At 46.3% G+C, this 24,023-nt stretch overlaps 1 protein-coding gene across 1 annotated transcript in view; it reads right to left on the reverse strand.

Moving 5' to 3' along the window:
- Positions 1 to 4,075: 4,075 nt before the first annotated feature.
- Positions 4,076 to 24,023, reverse strand: part of C8A (complement C8 alpha chain) — a gene marked incomplete at both ends in the record, with an annotated part of 61,203 nt that continues 41,255 nt past the window's right edge. Inside the window, 4 exons of the mRNA XM_079777378.1 lie at positions 4,076 to 4,227; positions 6,459 to 6,681; positions 12,598 to 12,755; positions 15,096 to 15,227. Coding sequence (XP_079633504.1) covers positions 4,076 to 4,227; positions 6,459 to 6,681; positions 12,598 to 12,755; positions 15,096 to 15,227 — 665 coding nt within the window. The remainder of the gene's footprint in view (positions 4,228 to 6,458; positions 6,682 to 12,597; positions 12,756 to 15,095; positions 15,228 to 24,023) is intronic.

Below are 24,023 nucleotides of genomic sequence, written 5' to 3' on the forward strand. Positions count from 1 at the left end.
AAGAGTAAATGGAAGAAAACAAAGAGAGCCAAGGGCTGGTCATTACGGGGCTTTGTTGATCATGTTAGGGACGATAGATTTTTAGTGCAGTTGGCTCACAGAGTCTGAAATGGGAGCTACAGATGGAGCAGTACATTGCGCCAGATCAGAGACAACCTTGTGAATCCAGTTCAGAATGCTCGGGCCTTATAACAATGGCTGTGGGGTGTTGAACCTCCAGGACACCTGAGGTGAACAGGGGAATGCCTGACAAGTGTGTATCTATGGAAATCTCCCAGGACCAAGCACTGGCTGCCCTCAGGAAAGGCCCTGTGACCAAACTCAAGGTCCAAACGCAGCCTGAGAATGTTGAGGGCCCATAACCAGTTGCTGAGCAGTAACTGTCCCCAACCCTCCTCATGGTTTCCCACCTCTGTGACTGCACATGCTATTTCCTCATCTTCCTTTGCTTGTCTCACTCCTGCTTATTTCCTCATCCTCTCTGGCCATCTACTCCTCCAGGCTGTCTTTCCTGTCTCCACAGTCCCTGGGTTTCCTGCTGGTACCCTTCCTGCCATTGTTCACAGGCCTCCCCCAGACCAAGCGTCCTCCCGGGGCGGGACCATGTCTGATTCATTTATGTACCCCCAGCACCCAGCTCCCAGCACGGGGCCTGGCCAAGAGCTCACCCATTCCTGAATGAAGGGGTAGCAGCCTCCCTCGATCGTCCTCATGGAGAACAAGGGCCCATTGCTCATCTTCATTACAGCCCCTCCCTCGCGCTGCTCCTGATGGCTTCATGCTGCCATCTCTCATTCCTGCAGTGTGCTTTTGGAAGCCTACCCTTTCTCTCTGTCCATTTTCTTCACCCTAAAGGCATAGAGTTCAGAAGAGATTCATTGAGTGTGGATTGCTTTAGATCTTCCTCTGTCTCAAAGGGGGAGGGGGGAAGGAAAAAGCATCTCCTGATTGCTTTTCATTCTGCCATTAATTTACTTTTCAAAAGACGCCTTGTCAAGCTGAAGATTAGATCTTTAAACCATGTTTTTACATCCACTACCTATAAAACCTAGACTATAGATCTCCTGAAAGGACCCACGGGAGAATCCACTGGACAAGCTTCCTGCCTTTCTCTCAGAGAGAGCCAGGCGTTCTTGAAGAGGGGAAGGCACAGCTCTGGTGAGGGGCTGCAGCTGTTGAAAGTGCCACTGCTGCTGTGTTGTCACTTCTAAATCTGCTAGGGGGTGCAGCATCTTCAGAGGAGGGGCACAGGCACTGGCCTGGGTTCTCTGGCTCAGATGACAGGTAGATGGCATTGCTCAGCTGGTGGTCTTGGCTCACAGTTGATCCAGGAAATTGCTTAATTCCAACATTCTCAGCTCCACCCACCTAGATGACCACACTTACCTCCTAAGAGCCTCTCTTGCCTCTGGTTTCTTCTCTCCCCTGTACCTCTCACACCATCCTATACCCCTCCACTGGTAGACAGCACAGAGCAAAGGTAGAGGAGCATATGCTTGATGTGATCTTACAAGCTCCTTGATAAGACGGGATAAAATAGCACAGACAGACCTTACTGTGGCTGCCCTTTTGTTTGGTCACATACCCCATTTCCCATGTAATGACTCCTGGACTCTCCAAGGCCCTCAACCTTGGCTGCATTGGAACCACCTGGGAGCTTTTAAAGCTACTGATGTCTGGCTCCCACCTCCAAAGGCTCGGATTTAATTGATCTGGGGTGCAGCCTCTGGACAGCAGTGTTTTAACTCCCCAGGTGATTCTAATGCGCAACCAAGACTGAGTACCACAACTTTGGGATCAAGCTTGAATATCCTCTGTAAATTGCTCTCTTGGCCTGGCCAGTCTGGCCTCCCATTCTAGTATGGAACCACCACTCCCCGGGAAATAACAAATGGAAATTAGTTATTAGTGTAGATTAACTTAAAAAGTAAATTAATAGCAGGAATAGAAGCAATAAGGGAGTCTTCTTTTTTCTTCTTTCAGATAGAAGATCTAAAGAGTTCAGGAATAAACTTTTAAACTATAAGTTTTAATTAATAATAGTAACAATAATAAGATTAAGAGTGATGCCAATAAATTGTATGTGACAGGCACTGTTTTAAGTATTTTATATAACTTACTAGAGACCTGGTGCACGAAATTCATGCATGGGATGGGGGGGGGGTCCCTCAGCACCCTCTCGCAAGTCCAGACCCCTAGGGGGATGTCTGACTGTCGGTTTAGGAATCAGGCCTAAACCAGCAGTTGGACATCCCTCTCACAATCCGGGACTGCTGGCTCCTAACCACTCTCCTGCCTGCCTGCCTGATGGCTTCTAACCACTCTGCCTGCCTGCCTCATCACCCCTAACCACTCGACTGCCTGATGATTGCCCCTAACCATTCTGCCTGCCTGCCTGATGCCCCTAACTGCTCTCCTGCCTGCCTGATTGCCCCTAACCACCTCTGCCTGCCTGCCTGATTGCCCCTAACCACCTCTGCCTTCCTGCCTAATTGCCCCTAACCACTTGCCTGCCTGACTGATCGCCCTAACCCCTCTGCCTGCCTGCCTGATTGCCCCTAACTGCCTCTGTCTGCCTGCCTGATCACCCCTAACCCCTCTGCCTGCCTGCCTGATTGCCCCTAACTGCCTCTGCCTGCCTGCCTGATCTCCCCTAACCACTCTGCCTGCCTGCCTAATCACCCCTAACTGCTTGCCTGCCTGCCTAATTTCCCCTAACTGCCTCTGCCTTGGCCCCCGCTGCCGCGGCTTTGTCTGAAAGGACGTCCGGAATGACGTCTGGAAGGTAGTTCAGCTGTCTGGTCTAATTAGCATATAATGCTTTTATTATTATAGATTTCTTTACATTCACCATCATCCCCACTCTATAAAATTCACACAAAGAGACCAGTCTCTCCCCCACCTGGCCTCCCTTGGCACTTATTTTATATGTCACATATTTGGCCATTAACTAGACAATTTCCTGTGTCCCAAAAACCCATTTAAATTGTATCATGTCTATATAAGTCCTATTATCATCCTAAAAAGATTGAATATTCTGGAAGGATAGAAGGATTCTGGAAACATGTTTCTTCTACCAATTGGGAATACAAATTCTACCTTTCAGGAGCTCACAATCTATAGGAGAAACTTATAGGTAAACAGAAAAGTCAGTGCAACACAACACATCCTGACTGGAGTGCTGTGGGATAATGAGGCTGCCAGGTATGATTGGCTGCCATGCAGGTGTGGCAGGGAAGGCGCACCGATCATTATTGGTTGGCCCCTCCAATCTATGCTCCACTCTGGGTACCTGACCAATATGGACCCCATCTTAGAACTGTTTCCTGAGCTCAGTCCCTCACTTCATACACAGGTACTTGTTAAGTCTCTCCCAATGGAAGGCATAGTCCTGGCCTCTGGGGATACAGTGCGGAACCAAACAAAGCTAATCCCTGCCCTCAAGATGGGCAGATAGGTCATAGTCACTGGAGATTTGGGCACCAATATATAATTACTAATTTTAAAAAACCCAGCAAAGGAAGAGAATAGTGTGACAAAATAATTGGGAGAAACGTGATGTTGTGGTAAGAATTTAAGCAAACAGGACATTAATTGAAGGAATACAAGAAAATGTTGAGTCAAAATGAAGGAAAATTGAAGGAACTCAAGTCAATCTTTATTTTTTCTCATTATTTCACTGTGTCTGCTTATCCTACCAACTAATCATTCTATGAATGAACAAATATTACCAAAGAGCCAAGATAATTCTCATCATACTTTATTTTATTGGCCTTGATTGGTTCAAGAGCCTGTGCCTGCTTTGTACCCCTAACCTTGGGTTGAGATTTCTCCTTTTCTTTGGATGATCAAAGTGCTGTGAGAAGGACCAAGACTAGCTAACACTTAACACCTAGTTGTTGGATGACTGAATTTTGCTGATTGTAGATGGCCCAGCCTGGTCCCAGGCCTGGGAGCCAGCAGGAAAAAGTCCATGTTGATTGGTATTTATTCTCAGCTGCAAGAAGTCACTATCCAGTGGTCAGTGCAGGTGGTAACATCTGTTGCACGTGTCCCACCCTGTGCCCAGAGGCCCTCAGCAAGCTTGGGTCTGCACGTTCCGCCCTGGACACGAGAGGCCTCCATTCTTGGGGGGAGGATTATTGCACTCTCTCCTCCTTTCCCGAGTCCCTGCCGAGCAAGCAGACCAGGTGCTCCAGCAGCTCCAGCGACCCTCCGCCTTGGCTCCTGCACAGAACATTTCCCAGGGGAGAAGGTTAGCATACAAGCAGCCGCTCAGACCATACGGAGGGAGGATCACCGCTGCCCTGGAGTGGTCTGTAATCTCTCTTGGGGAAATGCCTTGGTGGAGCCAACCAAGACCTATGCTCGCTGGCTTGCACTTAATTTGAAACTCTGGATGGAGTGAGAGAAGGACCCTGGGAGCCCCTCTCATGAAATTGGAGTCTGTGGTTCCGTGGAAGATGGATAGCAGAGTAAGGTGAAGAGACATGCCCTTCTGGAAGAAAGACAGCCATGGAGGGTGTGAGGAGCAGGATGCAGAGCCCAGCTGGGGATTCACAGACACCCCTGTGGAGAGCATTGCTGAGCATTTGAATGAGGGCTTGCAAATCAAAACCCCTCAGGCTCTGACAATGGGCCAGGGTAGGTGACAGGCTCTCTGCACAGAGCATCAGAACACAGGCTCTGACCAGATGCCTCTGGAAATCCAGGAAAAAGTTCATGTTGCTTGGCATTTACTCTTAGCTGCAAGAAGTCACTGTCCAGTGGTCAATGCAGGTGGTGACATCCTGTAAACCCTCCCCCCACCAGCCTGGGGCTGCTGTCACCACCTGGCTCTGTGCCTGTGGGCAAGCTCATCTCCCTTCTCAGCCTGAGTTTTCACCTCTGTCAAATGAGAAGAGTGGAGTTTTTCCATCATTTTTCCCCCATTATTTATTTATTTTTTCCTAAAATGAAATCTTTCATGGGCCCCAACGTGGAAGTCAGATGAGAATGGAGCTGTTCTATTTGAAGCTGGCGTGTCTATCAGGTTCGCCCTGCTCCCCTGGGGCAGCCCCTAAAATCCCAGTTCCCTCAGATCCCAGTGTGACTCTCATTGGATTAGATTATCTACAAGTTCCTTCCAGCTCTGTAATTATACTCCCTGGTGGGGCAGCCACAGCAGGGTTCTCCGTCTCTATTTCTCCACCTCTGTGACTCGGTCCCCACAGGCAAAGGTTTGCTGGGCAAGTCTCGAGGGACCTGTGTCAAGAGTCTTCATGGAGGCTGACTCCCCAGCCTTAGATCAATGCCAATTGATCTCTGTCGGGTTAAAAGTTCAGTCTGATAGCCCCAAGGCCACCTGATGTCCACACCCTGCTTGGGACAAGGTCAATGGAGCACCATGGGCTTCCTGAAGTTGACTGACTGTAATTGTGTGGGAGGAATGGTGCTATGAGGAGGAGGACCCAGGCCTCCATGCCCTGCCATCACCCCGTCGTTGGCATCATGACACCCTTCTCCAATGTACATTGTATGTACAGATGCTCAGCATGGACCAGTTCTGAGACCAGCACTAGACCATGGAAAAACATGTCTAGGTAGTTCCCACTCCCTATTCTCTCTGTCTCTATGCTGTGTGGACAGGGATCCAACTAAGCCATTGGTTCTGAGGGCCCTTGACGTGCTATAGTTATACTTACCCAGGCCGGGCTCACATATGTCACTTTAAGCCAAGTCAGGCTGATAACTGGGACATACATACTTTCCACCACCCCGCCTCCCCGGCCCCAAATGGTAGTCGGTGCAATCATCTCAAAATCTCTGCCCTTATTACCCAGATTTCCTGATTCTTGGGATGTAAATCAGTAGAATGCAGCAGTTAAGAGCTTGGGTCCTAGCATCTGACTATTTGACTCCAAAGCCTAGCTCTGATACTACTCATGAGTAGTTATCTCATCTTCCTCCTGCCCCAGTTTCCTCATTTTTAAAATGGGGATATTAATAGTATTTCTCTCATAACATCCTTGGGGGAGAGTGCCTGGCACAGAATAAGAGTGAGTTATTCTTCCTACTTGTTGACCTTGGTCCCTCTGGGAAAGCTGCCTGGCCAAATGGGGGCTTCCCATCCACACTCTGCTTGAAAAGTCAAGAAATCCTTGGGCTCTGTAGTTCTAAGCCACTGAGCTTATGGTAATTTGTTACAGCAGCCCTAGGAAAATTCCTCCAAAATTGAACTCTATTAACCATACATACTTTGACGAAAAACAGTTCTCATCCAAGAGAAGGTCTTGATGACAGAGAGCAAGGATAAGAACCATTAACTGTGGGGTCAGCCATATGGCTCAGCATGAGCATTCTTAGGGTAGGGGGCAAGAGGGCACAGGACAGAGAGGCTGGGGACGCCAAAGCCCTCCCGTGCTGGCCTCTCTGAGCTGGGCCAGGCTTGGACCTGAGTGAGGATACACGAGCCTTACCTTGTTGCTCCATTTGCTCACAGGCAAGGCCCTTGCGACCCAGGGGACACTGGCATTTGCAACTGGTGCCCTCGAGGATGGGCACCCCATTGTTGAAGCATGGCCCGCAGCGGCAGGCGTTGAATTCCATCAGGTACTGATCCAGGGCCCGTTGCAGGTTCTGGCGTTTGGACTCCAGGGTTCCCAGGTTCACATGCCGCAGCAGCTCATGAATAGGCTGCATCTGTGGGCACAGAGGAACAGAGGCCCTCCCTGGGATCATCCAAGTTCCCAGAGCCCAAGTGCTGCCCATCAAACTCCTGGAAGGCCTGCTCCATGGCAGACACAGAGCCAGGCTCTACACCATCTCCTTGCACTGCATCCTTGCAGCCACTCTGTGGAGCTCATAGATGCAGAAGTGGAGGCTCAGAAGTGAGTGACCAGTTCAGGATCACACAATTAAGTGCAAGAGTAACTCTGAACATAGACCTACATAACTCTGAAATATGTGGTCCCCCAATCTTCAAGGAAGAGGGGAACTCAAAAGCCATTTAACCCTAGCCTATTTGGCTCAGTGGATAGAATGTTGGCCTGCAGACTGAAGGGTCCAAGGTTCAGTTCTGGTCAAGGGCACATACCCAGGTTGTGGGCTTGATCCCCAGTGGGGGATGTGCAGGAGGCAGCTGATCCATGATTCTCTCTCATCATTGGTGTCTCTCTCTCTCTCTCTCTCTCTCTCTCTCTCTCTCTCTCTCTCTCTTTCCCTTTCTCTCTGAAATCAATAATATATATATATATATATATATATATATATATATATATATATATATATATATATATATATATGTATGTACGTATTTTAAAGCCATTTGTGCCAACTTATCTGCACCCTCCAGCACTTTTAGGAGTCAAGGGTGTAAAGGATGTGTGTGTGTGTGTGTGTGTGTGTGTGTGTGTGTGTGTGTGTGTTGATCGTTAACCTTCAATGTAGAAGTTAACCAAGTCCTTGATAGGTAGTTATGCTGTCATTGCTGATTATGTGCTTGGGGAAGGGGGGGCGTTATTTTCATTGAGGCAACCTGTTCCAGGAATGACTGGAATCCAGGGCTCCTCAGCCTTGGCCCGCACAACTGATTTTCCAACTGGCAATTCCTGTGCATTATAGGATGTTTAGCAGCATCTCTGGCTTTTACCTACTAGATGCCAACAGCATCTCCTAGTTGTGAAAACCAAAACTGTCTCCTGACATGGCCAAATGTCCCAGGGACAAAGTTGCCCCTTCTGGCTGGGCAGTACTGTGGCAGATGTGGAGAGCTGGAAGCTGGAGGAGGAAACCTGGTCTCAAACCCAGCTGTGTGATCTCAGCCGCATCACACGTGGAGCCTCCCTTCTTCCTCTGTAAAGTTAGAACAAGAGTCCTTCCTCCCAGGTTAACTGTGAGGATGAAAGCCAATGGATGGGCATGGCCTGACTCATAGTAAAAGCTAAATAAAATGCAGCTTACCTAATAGCTTTATGGCTAGAACTCCTAATTGCTCCTTTCTCAGCCTGAGCCTCATTACCTACAAAATGAAATAATAACCCATTTCCTAGAATCCTTATGAAAATCTAAAGAAGTAATGGATGTGAGATACCATTGCAAAAGGGAAGAACAATCTATATATATAAAAGCCTAAGTGACTGTTACGACCGGATGACTGGATGACCGGACGACCGGCTGGTAGCTATGATGTGCACTGACCACCAGAGGGCAGACACTCAATGCAGGAGCTGTCCTCTGGTGGTCAGTGTGCTCCCATAGCCAACCTCCCGCATCCTTCCCTCTGGCCAGCTGGCCTCAATCAGGACTAGGAGATACGGCCCCAATTGGCCCAAATCTGACCAGGCCGAGGGAACCCACCCATGCACTAATCCATGCACTGGGCCTCTAGTATAAAACAAAGAACTAATTTTATTAGTTGGTTGTGATGATAGTAAAAAAAAAAAAAAAAAAAAAAAGCCTATATTTTTCAAATTTCATGTACATATGGTTACCTTCAGCATGCTTAATAATGCTCTATATTTTAACACACAATCATAAAAGGAAAGCTCTTTTCCAGATCTCTCATTTTACAGGACAGTCACCTGAGGTCCTGAGAGGGGAGTCGCTTGCCAAGGTCACCGGGAAATTTCGAAAGAGGACTGAGCCATGCTGGAGCAATCTCCCCTCTCTGGAACCAGAGTTAGTAGAGGGCATGGCCATAGCCTAGAATGGGTTCCTGGAAATGTGTACAGAGAGACCTGTGGCAACAGACCTTGGCCTGTGCTTGGGGGCTGTGGCTGAGGTCATCAGGTTGGTCATGGCAGGACTGGCTGGGCCTCCAGCCAAGGGAAGGACACCACTTACTGGAAGTCCAGGGATCATGGCCTATCATGAGGAAGTCAGTGCAGCCTGGGCCGCCCTGGGGCCTGGTTAAGGTGACTTAGTTCCAGGGAAAGCCCAGGACCACCGGGCAACTTCCCTTTGACCTTCCAGCGAATTTTAGCACTCAGTCCCAGGTCTCTCACCTCTCCCTCCCAGAACCCTCGGGGAGAGGAAAGGGAGCACTCCTTAGTGCCGGGGAAACTTACAGGAGGGAAGAGGGGTGGAGAAGAAGAATCTCAGAATGTTGTTTCCATTTTACAGATAAGAAAATACATTCAGAGAAGGCAAGTGGTGTGATATGGCAATACAAAATAGCCTAACACATAACTCATAATAATACAGGGTGTCCCCAAAAATCTATACACACTTTAACAGCTGATACTAGTAACTCAATTTTGAAAATGTAATGTATTTTAATAAACACTGCCTTTCTAATTATTCAAAAGTGTGTGTATATATTTTGAGGGGACATCCTATATATAACATACAGCATCATCACTTCACACAGCATGATTCCTACATTCACTCACTCTAAATATCTGCCATAAAGAAATACTGCTAAGCTCTGGGATGTACAAGTGAGTAACTGTTTCCATTCTGATCATCAGGTTCCAAATAACCCCTTCACTGGTCCCCTTGCCCATAGTGTCTCTCTCCTTCCATTCATCCCTCACACTTCTGTGAGCATTCTCTATTTTTAAAGAACAGCTCAAGCTGTGTCACTTCCTTGCTCTGTAACCCACCAACAGGCTTAATGCATCGAATCCAAACTAGTTAGGTGGTAACATATGTTGTGGTTGTGGGTGTTAGAGTCAGTCAGACATGGCTCCACTTGGGCTCTGCTGTTTACCAGATACGAGCCTTGGCCAGCGCACTTAACCTCTATGAATCTGTTTCCTCAACTGACATCTCCTAAGCGCCCACTTCTCTCTTCCCAACCTTGGGACAGAACATGTCATTATCCCCATGTTATAGAGTGGAAAAATGGGGCTCAGAAAACAGAGTTGTTTGTCAAAGGTTATACATCAAAAAGTTGCTGAGCCATGAGCCAAACTCTACTTTCTCACCCCAAACCCAGGCTCTCTTTCCCAGAAGATAGCATTTGGTCTTCTCCAAATCATTTGGTCCTCCCCTTGGAAGTTTTGCTCAAGGCAAATGCAAAATTCACCTCTTTCCCATGAAAATTTGTGTATTACTCCTGATATCAATTTTACAGTTTTTCCCCAAATCACTAATAGCTTGATGATTGCAATTTTCAGACCCTATGTGAATTACAGGTGTGTGAAAATTGTCTCCTACTTATTGAAGCAGAAATAAAATCAGGGTTCATTCATTTGACCTCTTTCTTCATAGAGAGCAGGGTTGTAATAGATTTTTTAGATTTCACTGTTGGTATATATTTTAAGAAGAGGAATGTATCCATACCTGAAATTTTAATTATGTGTAGAAAATTGGCCAGGGTCAGGAGAAAGTGGGCAAGAAAACAATCATATTTTACTAGAGGCCCAGTGCACGAAATTCGTGCACGGAGGGGGGTTGTCCCTCAGCCCAGCCTGTACCCTCTCCAATCTGGGACCCCTCGAGGGATGTCCCACTGCCCGTTTAGGCCCGATCCCAGTGGATCGGGCCTAAACGGGCAGTGGGACATCCCTTTCACAATCCAGGACTGCTGGCTCCCAACTGCTTGCCTGCCTGCCTTCCTGATTGCCCCTAACCGCTTCTGCATGCCAGCCTGATCACCCCCTAACCACTCTGCTGCCAGCCTGTTTGCCCCCAACTTCCCTTCTCTGCCAGCCTGGTCACCCCTAACTGCCCTCTCCTGCAGGGTTGATCACCTCCAATTGGCCTCCCTTGCAGGCCTAGTCCCTCTCAACTGCCCTCCCTTAGAGGCCTGGTCCTTCTCAACTGCCCTCCCTTGCAGGCCAGGTGCCTCCCAACTGCCCTCTCCTGCTGGCCATCTTGTGGTGGCCATCTTGTGTCCACATGAGGGCAGGATCTTTGACCACATGGGGGCAGCTATATTGTGTGTTACAGTGATGATCAATCTGCATATTACTCTTTTATTAGATAGGATAGAGGCCTGGTACAGGGGTGGGGGCCAGCTGGTTTGCCCTGAAGGGTGTCCCTGATCAGGGTGGGGTTCCCTTGGGGCGTGGGGTGGCCTGAGCGAGGGGCCTGTGGTGGTTTGCAGGCTGGCCACGCCCACTGGCAACCCAAGCAGAGGCCCTGGTATCTGGAATTTATTTTCCTTCTACAATTGAAACTTTGTAGCCTGGAGCTAAGCCAAGCCTGGGGTTCCCTCCATGGCCGGCAACCATTTCTGTTGGGGTTATAATTGAAACTTTGTAGCCTTAAGCAGAGGCCTGGGCCCGGACAGGGTGTGTGGAAAGCTTTGCTTCCCCTGTTGCCTCCGGCAACCCTGGCCTGCTCTCTCAAGCTCCATTCTGCCGCCAGTTCTGTTTGAATTTCTTTACCTTCTATAATTGAAACTTTGTAGCTTGAGTGGAGGCTTAGGCCTGGCAAAGGCAGGCGGAAAGCTTGGCTTCCTCTGTTACCTAGGAAACCTTGCTTTCTGTGGCTGTAGCCATCTTGGTTGGGTTAATTTGCATACCCACTCTGATTGGATGGTGGGCGTGGCTTGTGGGCGTGTCGGAGGTATGGTCAATTTGCATATTTGTCTATTATTAGGTAGGATTTTAAAACCTCCAATATAACTCTTTTTTTAATGGATTACCCTTGCATATGAATAGAATTAGTTTGACAACTGGTAGAACCATGACCTATTTGCAGTTTGAGTACAATTTTACTAACTTTGCAAAGCTAGGGATTAGGGCAGAGTTTCTCCATATTGGCACTATTGCCATTGGGGGCTAGATATTTCTTTGTGATGGGGGCTGTCCTTTGCCTTTGTCCTGGCCTCTCTCTCTAGCTGCCAGTAGTACCCTCCTGGTTGTGATAGTCAAACATGTCTTCAGACATTACCAAATTTCCCCGTGGAAGCAAAATTGTCCCCAGTGATTTATAATCATGGCTATAATGAAGGAAGTAGGATAGAGGGAAAATGAGAACCGGGTATGAAATCCAAAGGTCTGAGATCCAGGTACCACTACATATGAGCTCTGGGACTTTAACCAAATCACTTGAGTCCTTGGAGCTTCAGTTTCCTAATCTCTTCAATGGGGAGAATCATGGCCTTACCCAGGGTTCATTGTGGTGAAGGGATGAGATCATTTAGAGCAGGGGCAGCAAACTATAGTTTCAGCTCAGAATGACAATCCACATATGACCTTTGAGCTATGAATGGGATTTATATTCTTAGAAGGTTGTAAAAAAACAACAAGAAGAAATAAAACTTGTACAACACAAACTGGATGTGGCCCACAAAGCTTAAAATATTTACTATCTGCTCCTTTATAGGAAAGTGTGCCTACCCCAATTTAGCAGATGTGTTTTTTAAGTCTTATATGTATAAATGCAAAATTTTTTTTAATGTCACCTAATCCTGAAGAAATTCTGGGGTGACTGGTGTAAAACTAGGCACTGACCAGGTATAATGCGTCTGGCCCCGCTCTCCTGTGGCCTGGGTCTAGTCACACACTCCCTAGAGTCAGGCGTGGGAAGGCCACTGGTTCAGTGTGCCGTTAACATTTAATCTTGCTCTTTGATGGGCTCATAATAAGAAATATGAAATGATCTGGTCTGCTTCACTTTCATTCCTCGCGGACATAGAGTTTCTTCAACTGCAAAAGGACTTACCTCAAAATCAATAACAGCAGGATTATACTTTAACGACCGCCCCCAGGAACGGTACGAAATGTAGCTCATGTTGTGTGCCAAGCCAGTACCCCAGCCAGAATTGCCACCTCGCACCTGAACAATGATGTCTTCCACAGCCTTGTTATCTTTTTCAGTATCTAATCAAGAGGATAACTGCGTTAGCTCATTTCCCAAAAAACCAAAGGATGTGTTTGCAAGGGCCACTAATGAGATTTGGGACAAAGTTTATGTGCTGTCCTTAGAGCTGTCATCTATTCTTCTATTTTGCTCGGTTAACTAACAGGACAAATCAGAAGAGAAGGACCAAGACTTAGCAATAGAGCCTTCCTCTGAGGTAGAGCTGGCAATGGGAGGACAGCCCAACCCAACATGGAGGAGGGAGAGGGTGGAAAATGGATGATCATTCATTCATTTATTCATGCACATGTCAAATGCTTACTCAGTGCCTGCTATATGCCAAGTAGGTTCAATTAAACAGTGAAGGTCTCTGTGGGGCTCAGTAGGGATGCAGGGAAAAAATATGGTCAGATCTACAGGAGGGTGGGGAGACTGAACAAGAAGAAAATTGAGTTTTCTGGAAAAGTGAATGAACCTTTGCAGGGAAATGGAGAGGGGAGGGAAGGGCATCAGAGAGAAGAAGCAGTTTGACCTAAGGCCCTGAGGCATGAGTAGCCTAACACCATGGGAGTAACTTGAACCTGTCTCATGTCTACCTCCTCCACTGCACTGTAAATTGTTTCATCATCCCTGCATTCTCTGTTGTCTCCCACCTGAAAAAAAAGTTCAATCCATGTTTGATGGATAAATGAATGAATACATGAACTCTCATATTGACTTTTTCAGGAAATGCCACAAGTATTCCTGTACAATCTTCCCTTAATAATTCCTGTACAATCTGTACAATCTTCCCTTAATAATTATTCTTTGAGCTTGGACTTAGTAACCAAAGGCTCCTCTCTCAGGGACTTCTTTTTTCGCTTTGGACTGTATCCCTATGGGTCTTTATTTCAACAGTTGTTTTCCAGGTTCTGTCTACACATTTCTTTCATCCTGGGTCTCACTTAGATCTTTATCTAGTGCTTGAAATTTAGGAGCATGCACCATACAAAGTCAAGTATTTCTAAGGTGATCTCAATGTACCGTGGATTCACCACAGGCAGCAAAATCTCAGACATATGCCGAAAGAACTTCTTCACTGATACTGCTCCTAGGGCAATGGAAGCTAAAGGGAAAATAAACAAATGGGACTACATCAAAATAAAAAGCTTTTTCACAGCAAAAGAAAACATCAACAAAACAACAAGAAAGCCCACTGTATGGGAGAACATATTTGCAAATGTTATCACTGATAAAGGTTTAATCTCCAACATCTACAGGCAGCTTATACAACTTAATAAAAGGAAAATAAATGATCCAATAAAAAAATGGGCAACGGACCTAAATAGAATCTTTTCGAAAGAAGACAGAAGGAAGGCCAAGAGACACATGAAAACATGCTCAAAGTCACTAATTATCTGAGAGATGCAAATCAAAACAACAATGAGGTACCATCTCACACCTGTCAGAATGGCGATTATCAACAAATCAACAAACAACAAGTGTTGGCGAGGATGCCGAGAAAAAGGAACCCTCGTGCTCTGCTGGTGGGAATGCAGACTGGTGCAGCCACTGTGGAGAACAGTATGGAGTTTTCTCAAAAAACTGAAAATGGAACTCCCATTTGACCCAGTAATCCCACTCCTAGGAATATATCCTAAGAAACTAGAAACACCAATCAGAAAGGATATATGCACCCCTATGTTCATAGCAGCACAATTTACAATAGCTACGATTTGGAAACAGCCTAGGTGCCCGTCAGCAGAAGACTGGATCAGAAAACTATGATACATCTACACAATGGAATACTATGTGCCATAAAAAAGAAGGAATTCTTACCATTTGCAGCAACCTGGATGGAATTGGAGAACATTATGCTAAGTGAAATAAGCCAGACAATAAAAGAAAAATGCCACGTGATCTCACTCATTTGTGGATAATAAAGAACATTATAATATGATGAACAAAAAGATAGATACAGACTCAGTAAAGCATCAAACAGACTGTCAAATTACAGTGGGAAGGTTAGGGAGAGGTGGGGGAGATAAGAGATCAACCGAAGGACTTGAATGCATGCATATAAGAATAACCAACGGATGCAAAACATTGGGGGTTGAGGGCATGAATGAGAGTGGGGTGGGGGAGGGGGAAAGGGTAAGATATGTACACATATAATACCTTAATTTTAAAAAAAGGAAAAAATGTACCATGGATTCAAAAATAGAGCCAGTCCAGTCATTGGCTTGGGGTATTTAGCAGTTATGCAGTTTGACCATTGACTGGAATGGAACCAATTGGGGATTGAGGGACATGTGCCCTGATTGTGTGTCCAAAGAAAAGTCTGGCTTTGCATTTTAGGAGACTCTTTACTAAATACTTACTATCATCGCCATCTCCAACTCTTTTACAAACTTCCCCTGATAAACCTCCTCCAATTGTTGTGCTCTTCATATAGGTATAAGATAAGCCCAAAGACCCTCCAAAGCACTTCTTGATATCTTCATAGGTAACACCTGCAGCAGGGAGACAGAAACGAAGAGCACTATGATGTTGAATGACTGCTACTATGGTACAACCTCTCACAGTAGTAAAAGCTGCCATTGGTTTTGGAATCTAAGAGATCCGAGTTGAAATCCAATTCTGTTGCCCAGTTTCCATGTTTTCTTCCAAGTGGTTCCAAGCCCAAATAATTCTTGAAATGAGAAAGAATATGTATTGCACATACTAGTTGCTCAAGAATACTAGTTCCCTTTCCTTCGCACATTCTCCCCTGCGCCTCTGTGGGGCAGTGATTCTCATCCATCTCCATATATCTCTGTGCCCAGCAGTGCCTTGCCCATTTTCACTCTGTAATTTTGCACATGTTGCCCCTTTCTCTCTCCCTTTCACCGTCTTTCCAAAGTCTGCTCGAGCCCCAATTCAAACATCATTTACTCCAGGAAGCATTTTTGGATCAGAATGCTTGTACCTTTCTTCAGATCAACCAATGTGCTTTGTTTGCACCTGGATGATCATAGTTGTCATGATTCTTTTTGCCCAGGTTCTCTTTGCACCCCAGAGAGGCCAGAGTGCTGTTAGAAGATGGAGATGTCTCCAAGGAGAGTGTGCCTGCCTTCTAATCCCAGGAGAACTGTGAGTCCCACATTAGCAATCTCTGTGTTTGTCTACATCTCTGTATTCGTCCCCCTGAGGAACCTGCACTTTGCAGGTGAGGAACATATCTCTCAATACAGTAAGGTCATGTTCCCTGATCTCACAGCCTGTAAATGGACAGAGCTGGGTTGCCATCCCTTGGTCAGTCTGGCAAGATGAGGCTAGAAAAGCAGATCAGAGCAAGACGTGGACTGTTGCTGTAGAACTCAACTCTTTCTGAAGCAAAAGTCTTCTGATGGTTGTGAATTGGAGTTTGTAGTTTTGGAATGTCATTACTTTTAATTAATTGCAACTGTATAATAATTATTACCAGTTATTATGTTATCCTGACAACCACAAAGGAAAAATCATTTAGGGCTATAATTCAATTGAGCTGAGGATTAGATTGAATATTTTTTCAAGGGAGTGTTCAGCCACCAATTTTACCTGCCAGCAACCCCATTACACTGCAAACTCTATGAGTTCAAGGACTTTTATCTTATTCACCACTCTCTTGTCAGCATAGCAGTGCAATGTCTGCCATGGAGGAGGAGTTCAGAAACTATTTTCAGAATAATGATTGAGGAATAAAAAAAAATGAGTGAGTAAATGAATGCTATGAGTCAGTCCTTTGGTAAGGGCTTCTGATGGAAAGTATCTTGGAAGTCAGAAATCCTGAATTCAAATCTGTCACTCAGATGAATGGATTTTTAAAAAGGAGATATATATATATTTGCATGTTACCTCTTTATTATATAGGTATATATCTTTATTATATAGGTATATATCTCCTATATAATAAAGAGGTAACATGCAAATTGACCATCACTCCAACACACAAGATGGCCACCCCCATGTGGTCAAAGATGGCCGCCCCCATGTGGACACAAGATGGCCACCACAAGATGGTCAGCAGGGGAGGGCAGTTGGGGGCAACCAGGCCTGCAGGGGAGGACAGTAGGGGGCTATCAGACCAACAGGGGAGGGCAGTTAAGGGTGACCAGGCTGGCAGGGGAGGGCAGTTAGGAGCAAACAGGCTGGCAGGGGAGCAGTTAGGCATCAATCAGGCTGGCATGGGAGTGGTTAGGGGGTGATCAGGCTGGCAGGCAGAAGCAGTTAGGGGAAATCAGGAAGGCAGGCAGGCGAGCAGTTGGGAGCCAGCAGTCCTGGATTGTCAGAGGGATGTCCCAGTGGGGTCGGGCCTAAATGGGCAGTCGGACATCTCTCGAGGGGTCACAGATTGGAGAGGGTGCAAGCTGGGCTAAGGGACACCCCCCCCCCGCCCCCATGCACGAATTTTGTGCACCGGGCCTCTAGTATATATATATATATTAGTATATTCCAGGCTCTGCTTCTAACAAGGTGTCCCTAAAAAAATGTATACATACTTTAACTGCTGATAGCTCAATTTTGAAAATGAAATGTATTTTAATAAACACTACCTTTATAATTATTCAGAGTGTGCATATATATTTTAGGGGGACACCCTATATATAGAAGCAGAGCGTAGGATAGGGGGGCACCAGGAACCAGGAGGTGAAGATGGGCGATGTTGGTCCAAGGGAACAAGGTTGCAGCTATGTGGACTGAGGAAGCACAGAGACCCAATGCATAGCCTGAGGACCACAGTAATAATATTCTATTCAATACTGGAAATTTGCAAAGGGAATAGTCTTCAGGTGCTTCCTCATACACACAATAAAGGTAACTGTGTGAGAAAATATGTAAATTAGCTTAACTGTAGTAATAATTTTCCTTTTATATCAAACCAGAGGCCCAGTGCATGAAATGCGTGTACGGGTACAGTCCCTAGGCCTGGCCAGCGATTGAAGTGTGAGTGTCTGGTGTGGAAGGGCAGGTCCTAGTTGACCCCTGGACCCTAGGCAGCATCTGGGCCCCCCAGCCCCCATGCGCCCCCCTCCTCCTGAGTCATCAAGCCCCCATCTGCTCCCTCAGTGCCTGGGAGCTGGGCAGCAACCCCAACCCCCACCACCGCCGCTGGTCACTGTCTGGGGTGATCGGTGGGGCGATTGGGCCCCGCTCACACCCACCTTGGCCTGGCACTGCCCGCTCACCTGCTCCACCATCCCGCTGCAGTCTTGCTCTCGTCGGGGCCTATCAGGGCCAGCAGTGCTTCCACTGCCGCCCGCTGCCAGTGCTGCATCGCTGACACCCACCATGTTCCACACCGCCCCCTGGTGGTCAGCGCACGTCATAGCGAGTGGTCGAACTCCCAGTCAAGGGGACAATTTGCATATTAGGCTTTTATTATATAGGATATGTATATTAAATCATCATGTTGTATACCTTAAATAGATACAAATTTTATTTTTTTTTTAAAGCCAAAACAAAATCCCTGTCACTGACACCCTGTATGAGCTTAGAAAGGGCCTATGGTCTCACTGGGCCTCAGTTTCCCATTTATGGAGAGCTGGTCCCTTTCACCACAGCCCTCTGTGACTGGGCACGGCAGTTTCTGAATAACCCTGAGCCATGTGTGCCTGGGAGAAGCGATGCTCTAAGCACCAGCACTCAGAACCAGGCAAAGGGCTTCTTCTACCTTCTCTGTTCAAGCACTTTTCGTGTTTAATGCATTACTAATTGGAGAAGATTTAGCATATTTAATTGTTTTGATTAAAAAATGCTTCAACAGTAGTAAACAAAAGTGGATGAAAGGAATTCACGGGCAGAAGCCAGATTAATTACTTAGGTGAGTGGTGGAGTGCTGCCGAGTTAAAGTGACGGGACTGGCTGATTAGTGGGGGCTGGAGGAAGCATGTGGAGTGATTATGCTCGGGAGGGTCTGCCACAGCCTACCACGTGCTGCTGGGAGAAGAGAATTCCAGCAGCTTGATTTGAAAAGCATGCCTTGACTGCTAAGAATTACTTTCTGAGGACCCCGAAGTCGGGTACCACTGAGGAAGGGCAGGTCTGTGAGTTCATCATACAGTGTGAGAGCTGGTGCCTTCGGGCTCCCAGCCCACGCTTCTCATTTTTAGTTGTGATGCCCTACATTCATGAAGGTTAATCATCTTGTGTCAGGTTGTACAGCTGAAAAATGCTGGGGCTGAGATTCAAACTCAAGTCTGTCTTGTTCAGAAGCCTGTGGTATTGTCACTAATTCCAGTGACTGCATCAGACTAAAGAACTCTGCTGTCAGACAGAACAATTCAGTAAGCACCTACTATGTACCAACCCCAGCACATTGTGTGTTAAGAAATGTAGACATGGTGAGAACAAAACTAATAGGAATGTGATGCGAATCTGAATAAATAAGGGCTTTGAGCAGCCAGCAGGTGAGGACAATCTATTAAATGAAGACTCATTTCTATCTGAGAGTCACTTGTGTCAGTTTAGTACCAGGGCTAGAAGGGGAATCTTCCAGGAGCCCTGGGGAGGCCAACCCAGAGCTGTCTACAGCGCGCCCATGGTAAGCTGGGGTGCGGGCAGAGGAGCTCAAATGTGGTTCCAAAATCCAAGACACAGAACCAGAGGGCGGGAAGCTGAGAGCAGGGGAGGCAGCGGAGGAAGGAGCAGAGAAAGGCCTGGAGGAACTGTGCACACTTACCCAGATGGGTGTGTGGCACGGGTGGATTATGTTTATAGGACCAGGCAGTGCTGTCATGGCTCTGCCCCCGTCTCATCAGGCTGGACACCTGAGATGTCATCTTTGGACCAGATCACACTGCTGTTGGTTTTGGCTTTCGAAGGCAGTGAACTCTGGCGTTGATGGTTCCCAAGCCTGGCTACACAGGGAGATCATCTGAGTGCTAATTAAAAATACAGGTTCCTGGGCCCCACCTCGATCAATGGTGATTCTGTATTTCTGAGTCATCGGTGATCTGTATTTTAAAGATGATTTGGCATCTTTAAAGGTGATTCCTATGCAGTGTATCTTGGACCAGATTTTGAGCCCCACAGTCCTACAGAGAACCTTTGATGGCCTGCTGGCCTCTGCCCTGACTCAGCCAAAGCCTTCGTCAATGCCTTGGATATGGGCTCAGCAGCCAGGCTTAGTATATCTCACCCGGAAGAAGAAAACAGGAAAAGCCAATGATAATTCAGATAAAGAATCAGGATCCCAAAAGCCCTCAGAAGGATGGATTGATAGGCAGAGCAAACATAGCAAAATGAGATCCGGGTGGGAAAGCTATAACATCCTACCCTGGGGACAAAATACCAGTATAGAAGCTCAGTGAGGAATGGGCACAGCTTAGCAGGAGAATAAGAGAAAAGGCCATAGCTTTAGATGACTTCCAGTTCAGTAGGGTAATGAAGCCAGGTGAAAATTATAATCAATGAAGTAAAGAAGGGGATAATCTCACTCTTTATGCAGGTTAGAGAAGCTCAAAGCCTGGTGACCAGTTCTGGGAGCCACACTTTTAAAAGGAAATAAGAAAAAGGACACTCGTTGGACATTATTCAGCCTTAAGGGAAAAAAAAGGAAATGCTGCCATGTGCAACAACATGGCTGAACCTTGAGGACATTACATTAAGCAAAATAAGCCAGTCACAGAAGGACAAATACTGAGTGATTCCACTTAGAAGAGCTATGTAAAATATTCAAACTCATGGAATCAGAGAGTAGAATGGTCATTGCCACAGAGGTTGCGGGGAGGTAGAATGAGGGGTTGCTAATCAACAGGCATAAAGTTTAAATTATGCAAGATTAGTAAATGCTAGAGATGTGTGTAATATTGTCCCTGTTATTAAAAATAATGTAGGAGTTTAATTTTTTGTTAATAAATAGAAGTAGAGAATGATTGGAGAAGAATGAGCATAAGGATGATGAGAGTGAAGAAATTCAAAGCCATTTCTTTTTGGTAATGTTTGAGGGGATGGGAGGTGTTGACCTGAACAAGGGAGGAAAGACCTCCCTTTAAGAGAGATCCAAAGACCTGATCCAACTCTCCAGAGAGCTGTCTTGAAGACGAGGAATTAGGCTTGTTTGTGTGGTCACAAGGGGAAGAAGAAGGACCAAAAGTGCAGAAGCTACGGGGAGATGGGTTTAGCCTCAACACAAGATAAACTGTCATGATGGGCAGAGGCCAAGGAGACATGGTTTGAAGAATTGACCAGTGGTCTTTAAAGACCACAGTAGAATAATGGTCTCTAATGCCATTATTCTACAACTTAAAGAACACCTGAAGAACATTTGAGACCACTTTGCTAAGTACTTAATGACTTCTTTCTGTGTGCCAGGCATCTGGAAAATAGAGAACTAAGGTGCGTTCTCAGTGAGCTCACAGCCAGGTATGGAGCAGGAGACAAGTAAACAGGCAATTACTGCTCTGTGTGATGAGGACTTTGAAAGGAGGCAGCAGGGTCAGGAGGCCTTCCTTGGGGAAGGATACCAGAGGCAAATCTGAAAGGATGGGTAGGGATTGGCCAGACAAATCGAGGAGGACATTGAGAATGTAGGGAAACCATAAGAAGGCCTTGTGTCCCCAGCAGCAAGGTTCTCCTCAGAGAGGCCAGTATGACCTAAACTCAAGAGTTAAAAGGAGATGCACATCAGTCAAGGGAGTACTAGGAGACCCTGGGTCACTTCCCACTCCCATTGGGTCCCAAGAGGAGCTGTTGTGCTGGCCTGGCAGGCCAGGAGCCCAGAAGACTGTTGCTGGCCACCATGTCTCCTGCTTATTTCCCACCTGGGCTGGGCTGGGGTGCAAGTGTGGGGGTTGTCCTCCTGCCTGTGTGGAGATGCTGCATTAGTGGGGCTCAGAGGCAGAACCAGGCAGCCTGGCTTCTGAGGTGGCAGAACGCAGCAAGTTTCTGAGGTTCCTCAGATTGAAAGCATCTGGTTGGAAAACAGCAGGTGTAATGCATTATTTATTGCTTTGCAACAAACAAATGCCACTCACGATGCTGTGATTTATCTATGTTACTTTGCTACATTGGTTGAGCCCAAAGACAACCTCAGAATGGAAAAGAAGAATCATATTGTCTATTTTATGTCATAACATTGGGAAAGATGACTGTTTAGTCCGTGTTTGGATGGGCTGGGAAGTGTAAGCTAATTTACCTGCTCGCTCTGTGTTTCTGTTTATGCATGAAAAGGCACACTTCTTTCCAACCAACTGGAAATAATAGGACAAGCACCTCTGTACCTTTGCATGTGCTGTTCCCTCTGACTATAAAGTTCCCATACCTCTCTCATTGAGTTGCTTCACTTAGCTCTAGTAAACCTTCCCTCACTCTTGAGGGCCCTATCTGTGCCCCCACAATATTCCTGTGTGTCCCCCATGGTATCTGAAGCTTCCCTCCAACATAGTAGTCAGCATATCCTAGTAAATGTCAGTTTCTTGATCTATTCCTCCAATTATACTTCAAACTTTTAAAGTCATCTCTTGGGCTTACAAGACTCAGCACAGAGCCTGACATGTGACAAGCCTGAAGATGTGCTCAGGGATGGGCTGAGTCCCACCTGTCCCAACAACGCCTCTCAGATGTTTGGGAGCCACGGGTCTTCTTTTGGCTGACAATAAAAATCACATCTTTGTAATATCTCATGCTTAAGAGTTGGTATTTTATAAGAGTTGGTATTTCCTTTGCATTGTCTCATTGGAGGCTCACAACAATCTTATAGGGCTGGGAGGATTTACCCATTTTACAGGCTTATGGGTTGCAAAAGGCAGTGGTTATGGGAGTTAAGAGTGAGAACTCTGGAGTCAGAGTTGGACTTGGGGTAAGTGACTAAAAGTTTTTGGGTCTCATTTTCTCCATTTGTAAGATAAGGGTGATAACAGTTTCTACACATGAGTCCCTAAGAACAGTGTCTGGCACAGTGAAGTGTCAACAAATGTTAGCTATATTATTAGATAACCTACCCAAGGTTCCACGACTAAAATTCTGAGAATAGGGGTTTGATGTCAGGTAGGCTACATCCCAACTCGGTGCATGTTCCATTTCATCACATTAATGTACTCTGCAGAGGAATGCTCATCACATGGCATGAATAGCCATAGCCTTACCAAGCCCCTCATCCATGACCACCTCATTTTACAAAGCAGCTCAGAGATAGGGATCATGCTACCAATGGGAAGTGTTTAGACTGCAATCTCAGGTCTCCCTCCTGCCTGACCAGGGGCCATCTTCATGGACGCTGGCCCTCCTACATGCTTTTGGTCATGACAAGAGGCAGTGTAGCTGAGGGCCAGGCTCTGAGCTGGAATTCACCATGCTCACTTACAATCTGGGCAAAATGTTTAACCTCTCTGTGCCACAGTTTTCTCATCTGTAAGATGGGCATTTTAATAGTGTCTACCTCATAGGGTTCTTGTAGGAGTTAAAAGAGTTAAGCTTCCCTGGCCAGTGTTGCTACATGGTTAGAGTAACAGCCTGTGGACCAAAGAGTCATGGCTTCAATTCCCAGTCAAGGACACATACCACATACCTGGGTTGCATGTTCGATCCCCAGCCCTTGTTGGGGAGTGTGCAGGAGGCAACCAATCATGTGTCTCTCACATCAATGTTTCTCTCTCTCTCTCTCTCTCTCTCTCTCTCTCTCTCTCTCTCTCTCTCTCTCTCTCTCCTCTCCCTTCCCCCACTCTCCCTTCTACTCTCTCTAAAAATCAATGGAAAAAGTTATCCTCAGGTGAGGATTAACAAGAAATTATTAAATAAATAAAAGACTTAAGCCATGCTGGGGATAGTTCCTGGCTCAGAACTAGCAATATTGTCAATTCTTACTATTATTACTGTTGCTAGAAATGCTACAGCGTGCATAGATTGGGCCCTTCATTCCTGATCCTGAATCTGGAAAATTAGAGAACAAGGGAGGAGATTGTAAAAACTAATTTTCTTAACGTTTCTGCAGTATAAACTCTTAAGCCATGAGTGAGTGAATATGGCCCAGGGAACACGCACATTTGATAAGTTTCATGTGCTAGGTCAGTGGTCGGCAAACTCATTAGTCAACAGAGCCAAATATCAACAGTACAACGATTGAAATTTCTTTTGAGAGCCAAATTTTTTTAAACTTAAACTTCTTCTAACGCCACTTCTTCAAAATAGACTCGCCCAGGCTGTGGTATTTTGTGGAAGAGCCACACTCAAGGGGCCAAAGAGCCGCATGTGGCTCGTGAGCCGCAGATTGCCAACCACAGTGCTAGGTAAAGCTTTTCCATATGTTATCTGATTTAATAGTTACATGTCACTCCACAAACAGGGATACA

The sequence above is a fragment of the Cnephaeus nilssonii genome (genome assembly GCF_951640355.1).
Source record: "Cnephaeus nilssonii genome assembly, chromosome: 7".
In the NCBI taxonomy this organism is placed as follows: Eukaryota; Metazoa; Chordata; class Mammalia; order Chiroptera; family Vespertilionidae; genus Cnephaeus; species Cnephaeus nilssonii.